This window comes from Coccinella septempunctata, chromosome 1 (assembly GCF_907165205.1).
Source record: "Coccinella septempunctata chromosome 1, icCocSept1.1, whole genome shotgun sequence".
Classification (NCBI taxonomy): domain Eukaryota; kingdom Metazoa; phylum Arthropoda; class Insecta; order Coleoptera; family Coccinellidae; genus Coccinella; species Coccinella septempunctata.
In genome coordinates this window covers 28,444,002-28,453,690 of record NC_058189.1, presented here as the reverse complement: position 1 = coordinate 28,453,690, position 9,689 = coordinate 28,444,002, and the positions used below count along the sequence as shown (strand labels likewise).

The 9,689-nt window shown below is 36.4% G+C and overlaps 1 protein-coding gene across 4 annotated transcripts in view; it reads right to left on the bottom strand.

Moving 5' to 3' along the window:
• The window catches only part of LOC123307906 (cap-specific mRNA (nucleoside-2'-O-)-methyltransferase 1), a 245,095-nt gene continuing 235,406 nt past the window's right edge, over positions 1–9,689 (bottom strand). For all 4 annotated transcript variants that reach the window (XM_044890410.1, XM_044890393.1, XM_044890420.1 and 1 more), the window contains one exon: positions 1–282. In XM_044890410.1, coding sequence (XP_044746345.1) covers positions 170–282 — 113 coding nt within the window. In that variant the 3' untranslated portion in view covers positions 1–169. The remainder of the gene's footprint in view (positions 283–9,689) is intronic.

Here is a 9,689-nt window from a genome sequence, read left to right as displayed (position 1 = left end):
ATTATTATTATTATTATATATAAAAAATAGTACACTCTGAATGTAATATGTATGCATTTTTTGTATTCCAATTGAGGTAAGATGGAATATGATTAACTCATGTGTACTTATTGTTTGGTCAGAACTTCACGAGATTCCAAGTTGCCCAGGTGATGGCATCAGGCCTTCCTCATCTTGAAGCAGTTTCAGTTAACTTTACGATTAAAGTATCGAAAAATCCAGCATCACTGTCGTCCAAAAAAAGCTGAGAACGCAGAGCAAACATTAACTGCTGCGGAACATCTGTAACAAATGAATATAAGAAATCATGGTGAATGGTGTGCCTGCATGGTGTAAAGATCCTAATGAAGAAATTACAAACTAGCAATAGGAAGTTTCCTGTTCAAATATTGAAAGAGAAACTAATTCAGAATAATAGACAGTCACCACAATTAGTGTCTATTTTATTTTCATTGACGCCTTCTTGAATCCCAGCCCAACAAGACGTCAAATGAACATCAGTAATCAAAACCACTCTAAAAACACAATTATAAAATATTAATATATATAACATATAAAAAGGGTATCAGACAGTTGGGTACCCCGAGGGGAAAATTCGGGATTTACTTGAGCATATCAGATTAATTCAAGCGACCCTGTAGAACTAAAATTAGACCTGTATATAGGTGGAATTGTCTAGGACAGTGGTTTCAAACCTTTTAGTGATCAGGGACCATTTGACAATATTGTTGTCTTGTCACGGACCACCAACTGTTCCGAGGTAATATTAAGTACGTGAATGTCAATTTTTGTAAATGAATAAACAAGGTTGTTGTAGTTATAAATTTGAATCAACGAAACACGCCAACAATCATTCAGAGCCAACAGTATTTTATATTTGCATTTTTAAACAGATAAATATACAGAAGCTTTATTATTTCAGTGCGATTTTTTTCACTGCATACTCTTTACCAACTTATGAATCCTTGGTTCAGTGCTAGGTACTTTATGCCAAACTGGCATGTCGGCACTGGCATCCAACCGATTTCGATGCTTGTTTTTAATCATCAGTAGAATCTAAAACCCCTACTCGCATAAATATGTCGATGAAAAGAGAGAGCATTGGGGTCTAGTCTCCCCATTTTTTCTATTGAAGAAACCCAGTTCAATATAATAGCCATCATACTTTCGTTTTGGTGGCATTTTTCTAGAAAACTTATATAAAATAATTGTTATCCATAAGTGCTCTTCAGTCTGGTTCAACCCTATGTCCTGTCGGATGGCTTCGCGGACCACTTTGGGTGCTTCCAGGGACCACCAGTGGTCCGCGGACCACCGGTTAAGAACCAGTGGTCTAGGACATCCTGTCAGAATAGTGAAAAAAAATTTCATTCTACAGTGCATCCCATTTTGTCCTACTTTTTTGTGAAACTCAAGTTGGCCTAATCAGATTTTGCATAACTGTTTCGGTTTATGAGATACAGGGCGATTTTGAAAATATATACTTTTCGGACCCTTCCTTTATCTCCGAAGATATTAGAAATGCTGAGCTAAAAACTACGTCTGATACAGAATTTTGCGTAGAATCCAGGGGCGTACTCAATATTTTTTTTCGAGGTATGATTATGAAGATACGACACAAACCTATATTTTTTTCAATGGAACACCCTGTATTTTATTACTTCGTTGAATTATTTTTTCCCATCAGAATGATGTATAATTCTATATGGGTAGGATGTTCAGAAATGCTAAAAAACACTAAAACATCACATAATGATAAACATTATCTGATGTTATAATGTCATTTTTATATTTCCATATATGTGAGAAATCATATGGAGGTGTTTTCATTCAGGATGAAATCACTTGATTTCCAAATTTTTTTCCCAAGTTCACGAGCTCGACTGACGTATTTTCCACCCTCCGCCGATCGGCTGACTTTACTATTATGTTTCCAATTAACATATTAATATTACATATAGAAAATTTCAGCCGGGATTAAATCACTTGAAATTTTGCATTTTTTCCCAAGTTCCGCTGCCTCCCACGCCCGCACCCAAGGCATTTATTTCAAAGAAGCGCTCGTTGAATTTTTAATAGACGATTGGTCAAATAATCACATGGCATCGTGGATTGGGAATAATAGCTATTTATGTAACAAGTACATAAATTAGATTTTTATGGACGAGTCCAAAAGTTTATGGCAGAGCGAGCAAAGCGAGCGAGGCCAATAACTTGGGCAAGTCCATAAAGCCTAATTATGTACGAGTTGCATACAAAGCTTTATGTTTGACTGCAATGCAGAAATTTTATTTTCTGAAATGGCTTATTACTGAAAAACATTAAGTGTGCTTTTGATTTTCTTACCTTAGTAACCAGCCACCTTGGCAACCTCAGTAAACATAGTTGTTTACTTCCTTAATTTTGTGACAAACGTCATAATAATCCAAAAAATGGATAGTGCTGGAGAAGAAAGCGTAGAAAATTTAGCCGTAAGCGCCAAAGAATCTCTCTTACCCACTAAATCTAAAAGTGCTTATGAAAATATGTATGCGGCCTATAACAAGTGGTGTAAAGCGAAGAAAATTGTGAAATCAACAGAAGACAGTATTCTGGCTTACTTCAGTATTGAATTGAAAGCTCGCTATGGACTATATAGATTAATCGGAAAGTACTAAAATAAGTGTTGCCACCAGAATATTGGGCCAGGAAGTACAAGAGTAGGTATTGCAGATCGAAAACTGTGCTTCCACTTCCAGCTCGACTTCCTCAGGCATGCATTTTTATAATAACAAAGAATGTGTTTTTAATATTCACTACCACGTTAATGCTTAGAATAGTTATTCATAATTTTGTTTTTAGGTCGAAGTTAAATTCTTCTTCCTGAATAAAGTGTTATTTGCATTTAGATTATTTACTTGACAGAATGATATTGACAGTTGAGTCCAATAAAGTGATGTCCAATAAAGTGGTGTCCAATAAAGTAGTATATTATGGACTCTAAACGAATTCATAAATGAAGTGTTTATGATGCAGTCGAACATAAAACAGTTTTCGTAAACTATATGGAATGCCACAAATATAAAGTTGAACAAGGTAAAGTTCAACGATCATCCGATCCATTGTTAACGTTTCCAGATCACGAAGAAACAGACACAAAGATGGTTTTCCATGTCTGTCACTTTAAATCTGATGTTCATGTAACAATGCGATGTTCTGATACATGGATATATTGATCATTATGTTGGGTCCAAATTCGTGCTCTGCATTGCCAAGATTTCATGACGTTAGTGGATGCGATTTCAACTCAGCATTTTACCGTAACCGTAAAGGAAAAAAAAACCGTTTGAAATTCTCCGGAAGTCTCCAACGTTCATCCAAGCAGTGAGTGACATTTCACAAATTCCCAATTGTGACCTCCATCAATTGTTCATATACTTTAGAGCGCTATGTTTGAAGTATATATGGATTTACAGAAGTTGATGATAATAACACTCCCCGTGTGTTAAAATTCAATAGAGTATACGGTGATTAAGGTTATTGCAATCCACTTAACTTGGAAAAAAAATTGACGGATCTTTATTCCCGCCCTGTAAGGCTGAACTGAACCAACATTTCTTTCGAACGGCATACATCGCCCATCTTTGGAGCCATGCACATCTACCTGTGCCTACCGATTTATTACCACCCGAGTATGGATGGGAGAAAATTGAAGATAAATTTTTTTTCGAATGGTTTGTGGGAGACCAATTGCCGCTACCCAGTCAACCAGTTTCAGTAACAGGGAAGTTGTTGGGAATTACCACTGTGGAAATGCGACTTCACAATGTTGATTTAAAAAAAGGCCACCAGTACTTACTGGAGAGTGCTTAATGTCCGCAACATCGCATATCGCGGGTAATTACCCAGTACATCACATAGTAGGTGTAAAAAAAGCACCCTAGACAGCAACTTTGCGACTTCTCATTTTGGAGGTTTTTGGAACGACTATTTTGACAGAATAAACTACCAAAGTGTATCCTCTATTGAAGTTATATTCATGTTCAATTTGATAATTACCATCGTGGCAATCAATTTGCACTCTATATTTCGAGGCGTTCCGAGGAAAAGTGACCCAAGCTACAATTTTTCTGAAATTGAATTAACAGTAAAAGAACTGCCTGAAAATGAATCAAAATTTTATATACCTACTCGTAAACTCAATTTCAGAAAAAATGTAGCTTGGGCCTCTTCAGCTCTGAACGCCTCATTTGTACCTCTTTACTCTTACCTACATATATTTCGCATTCTGCTCTCATCCTCAAAAGGGAAATTGAACAACTATATGAATTACTGATATCTTTTTATTCAAGATTAATATGTTTCATACAAATCCAAATATATAAAATAAAGAAAATATATTTGTTATAAATCTTCATTCCACTTCAGGAACGGCATGGTCCAGCTGAAGAAGAAAAAATCAGAGCTGTATTGATAGTAATAAATTGAGTGTCATGAAAAATCTAACAACAGTAGAAGGTGATTTTTTCCAGCACAGTATATAAAATAATAATTTGAAGTTCTCTCGATGATTCAAATCAATTCCAAGTTTGATTTTGAAGGTTATGAATGTTACTTATCACCTAAATTCATATTAGGTATGTTGAAAGTTGAACGTTACAAAGCTGCAAAAATGGGGAGGATAAGAGGGCCAAGAAGTGATCATGATGTTGTCATTATTTCAATAGGTTATATAACTACTCACCTTTTACTGCACGTTAATTAATCAATCAACATCAAGTAACACTTAACTTAAATTTAATAATAGAACAGCTCGGTTAAAAAAATTATTCTAAAAATTCATTCATGAAGATTTTGTTTGTTCATTCTCTCAACACAACGCAGTCACAAAACGAAACACGTCACACCACGTTTTGCATAGCGGGATTTAGGTTATGGGTTAACCTCGAGACCACGTGCTGATAAATAGAACATTTCAGACAGTTACTGAAAGTTTTTCTTAGAGAAGTCGCTGGGTATAGTTCATCGAAATTTATTCACAACACATCATTTCATGTTCTAAAAATATCACAGATTCAATATTTCAAAAATATCAATAGAGAGAAGTCGCATAATAGTAGCTATGTTCACTTCATCGGAACATCTCAATATGATGTTACATGCAACCACTAGGGATCTAAAGTTGAGGAATTCACAAACTTAACAATATGCGGACGTTAATGTCCACAATGTGAAATCTTAAGTACATCCATGAAACTTCTCAAAGAAGCGCTTCAATGCGATATTTTTGGGTACTCCCTGCGACTTACTGGTACATTTCTGGTTGACTGGGTATATATTACGAGCATCACTAATATCGACTTGAAAATTGAAGGTATGACAAATTTTTTTCGTTTATTTATATATGCCAAAAAAAGCAAAAAACAACATGATTTTGTTAATTGATTGATATCTTTATTTCAGACGAAAACGAAACAGAAACGGATGGAGTGTGCGACATAACCATCGATAACTCTGACGTCTCTGACGATAGTGATGGTTCGGATGAAGAGGATAACTTATAAATACTTAGGTAATTCAAATTTCTATCCTTTCGTGTAAATAAATAAATCGATATTTGAATGTTGATTACGTTGATAACGAATTAATAAAAATATGAATGACCTGCTGCATATTGTTTATGTATGTAATTGAAGGACCACCTTTTATATATTTAATAAAAGGAAATAAAAACTGGAAAGGACTCACCCTTTTTTTTAAATGTTCGTCCGAAATATTGTTGTTTTCTTAGGTAGCGGAAAGTTAATGGAAAAAAGGGAAAGGCTGAACGAACACTGGCTTCGGTAATTATGGCACTAATTCAAGCGGACAGATTCATTCGCAGCGAAATATTCAAAAGTAAAACTTAAATTCAATTCACAAAACTCCGTAAAATAAATCAACATATATGCGTTCATATGCGTTTTTCAACTGACTTCTAATCGCGATACAAGAATAAAACACCTGACGCAATTTTGTCTTCTATCCCTGTCGCGCATGTACATCCATTCCCCCCACCTTGAAACCCTGTTTCAATTTACCAAAACTCGGAATAATAAAATTTCAAAATGATACGCGTTTTCCCCATTTTTTTTTTAACAGAAAGAACACCAGAGTTTGTACGTGCATCCACTACTCGCACGATGCCATCATTTCCGGGAATTATTTTGTCCACTATTCCTAGTGGCCATTTCAATGGCGGTATATTATCCTGTACCAAAACCACAACGGTACCCTCAGATAATCCTGGCCTCTCGCGCGTCCATTTTGCTCTCGATTGAAGAGTGTGGAGGTACTCAAGTCTCCATCTTTTCCAATAATCTTGTACGATGCGATCCATTAATTGATATCGATTCAACCGATTTATGGGCGCACCTCGTACATCTTCCGAGGGAAGATTTTGCAGAGTTGTTCCTACCGTGAGAAAATGAGCTGGTGTAAGTGCAGCTGGAGAATTTGGATCAGCAGACAATACGCAGAGAGGTCTACTATTCATCAACGCCTCTATTTGCACTAGAACAGTGTTGAATTCTTCATAAGTAAGAATTTGTTTACCTATGAGCTTGTTAAGATACGATTTGACACTTTTTATATTTGCCTCCCAAATTCCTCCGAACCACGGTCCATAAGCTGGGTTAATTTTCCAATGTATTCCTCTATTGGACATTTCTGTACCGATGTCCTTTTGGAATGTTGAAGAGATTACAAGTCTTTCCAATTCACCTAATTTCCTTCGAGCTCCTATGAAATTAGACCCTCCATCCGACAATATAAGAGAACAAGGACCTCTTCGTGAGATAAATCGTTTGTATGCAGCAAGAAAACAATCTGAAGATAAATCCGAGGCCAGTTCAATATGTATTGCTTTTGTAGTTAGACAAATGAATAAACAGAAATATGCTTTAGTCAAGCATGGCTGACCTCTTCTTTTGAACATTGTTATATGAAAAGGGCCAGCGTAGTCTACTCCCGTTCGATCAAATGCCCGAGCTTCGTTAACTCGGAATTCCGGCAATGGAGCCATTTTAGGAAATATGGGCTTAGGTTTGGTACGATAGCAAGTATTACAGTTTCTAATTCGCGATCGAATCCGTTTACTTACTGAAAGGATCCAGTATTTGAGGCGAATTATTGACAGGACAATATGTGATCCTGCGTGTAATAAATCAGAATGATACTGATCAATAACCAAATCAACGAATTTTTCCTTTGAAGGTAGTAATATAGGATGTTTCTGATCATACTTTAACTTTGCGTTCTGCAGACGACCCCCTATCCTTATAATTCCATTATCAAGAAAAATATCTAAATGTTTTAAATTTGTATTAATAGGAAGTCCCTTTTCTAACCTACTCAACTCAACTTGGAAATGACAAGATTGGACATATCTGATCCAATATCTAGTGGCATTTTCAAGTTCCTCAGTGGTAATATATGGTAACTTTACTATATTACGTTTGCACACTCTGAAAATGAAAGCAGTAGTTCTCAGAAGCTTCCTAAAGGAAGAAACTCTATCCAATAGAGGAGCCAAAACAAAGTATTGTGTGTCAGTGGAGAGAAGCGAAATAGATCTTTCTTCTATTTCAGGCATTTTCACTGGATCTTTAACGGCTTCTATAGGCCATTCGCCGAAGTTATCTATTAACCATGTTGGTCCGTTGAACCATAATGGGTGTGTTAAAAGTTCAGGTGCAGTAGTTCCTCGAGAGAGAACATCTGCTGGATTACTCACTCCAGAAACATGATGCCAGTGGTCTGGGCTCAAACTTTCTTGGATTTTAACCAATCGGTTACTGACAAAAGTCTTCCACTTTGATGGATCTGATTTTATCCAGTGCAACACAACTTTAGAATCAGTGAATGCGAAAACAGAAGAAAATTTGCATCTGGAGGCAAAACTATCAAGCACAGTACGCATTAGTTTAGATAACAGCATAGCGTTCTGACATAAACGCAACCTCCATAGGCCTTGATGGAGCTTTCAGCAAATCCGATCAAGGTTACTTGCCCATTCCAATGTATCTATTGATCGAAAACTTTTTTAGATCGGGTAGGGTATGCATAAACTGATTCCATTTTTTCAGAATTGAACTTGGAGGAATATCATCCCAACCGATGCGTTGTTCCCACAATTCTTTCATGATCAGTTTGGCGAAAAGAGTAACCGGGGCAACCATGCCCAAAGGATCAAATATTCGTGCAGTAACAGCTAGGATATTGCGTTTTGAACATGATATCTGAGGAGTGTTAACACCAATTGAAAAATAATCCCCCAGAGATGACCACTGAACTCCTAATACTTTTGATGGAATGTTCTGTTCGAAATCTACATCACTAAACAAACGATACTCTCTCGGAATTTTCTCCATAAAAACTACAGAATTTGAAGCCCACTTGGAAACCAGAAAATGTCCAGATTCAAACATAGCGTTCAATTGTTTATGCATCTCAAAAAGCTCCGATTCAGTTTCAACTGAGCGGACAATATCGTCTACATAGAGATCTTCCTCAGCTACTGAAGCTGCCAGAGGAAATCTATCCCTTTCCAAGGTTGCTAATAATTTGACAATTCGATTAGCCAAATATGGAGAACTTCTACTACCAAAAACTACTTTGTTTACTTCGTACACTTCTAAATCACTGGACTGATCATTTCTCCAAATAAAACGTTGATATCGCCTATACACTTTTTGTATCCAGATCTGCAAAAACATTTGTTTCAGGTCAGCAGTGAAGGCGAATGGGAATAATCTGAATCTAATCAATACCTCAAAAATATCTGTATGTAACTTAGGACCGACATGTAGAAGATCATTAAGCGAATAAGAAGACGTGGTTGGAGCGGATGCGTTAAATACAATTCGTAACCGAGTTGTCGGGTGATCTGGGTGGTATATCCCATGGAATGGCATATAATAAGCAATATGGTTTTTTACCTCAAATAATCTACCAACTTTTGAAACTATATTCTCCCTTTCATAGTCCTCTATAACATTTTTGTATAGTTGATAAATATTGTGATCTTTTGAAATTCTTTTTTCTAACGATAGAAATTTAGAGATACTATAATAATTTGCAGAGATGATCCCAGCATTTCTGGAGATCGACAAAATGGGAGACGTACAGTAAAAGAACCATTTTCATTTCGTGTCCAACTATTTTGGAATAATATCTCACATTGTTCCTCTTCTGCACTTAATACTTTAGACCTAGGTATCTCCTCCAAATCCCAAAATTTTTGTAAAAGCCCATCAAGAGAATGCGTCATCGCATGCTCAGTAAAGAGACATATGTTAGAACTGCGATGCGTTTGAACAGATGTGCGTCCCATTACAACATATCCCAACGTGGTTTCCAATGCTACAGGGCTATTTTCCTTTCCCTCAATTTTATTGGTTCCACAAATCAGAGGCCAAAGTTCTGCGCCTATTAATAAATCAACCTTCCGAGGTTCGTAAAATTTTGAATCAGCTAAAGGTAAGCCTGATAGATGCTCCACACTTTCAGTTGAGACAGTAGACGTAGGTATACTATCGCTCAACTTGTCGATTACAAGTGCGTGAACAGCGTAAGCATTTGACAAATCAAACTTCGAATAAAATTCTAGAAGGGCACAAGTTGAAATATTGAGGGAATCTGCACCAATACCTTTGACAACCGACTGAATA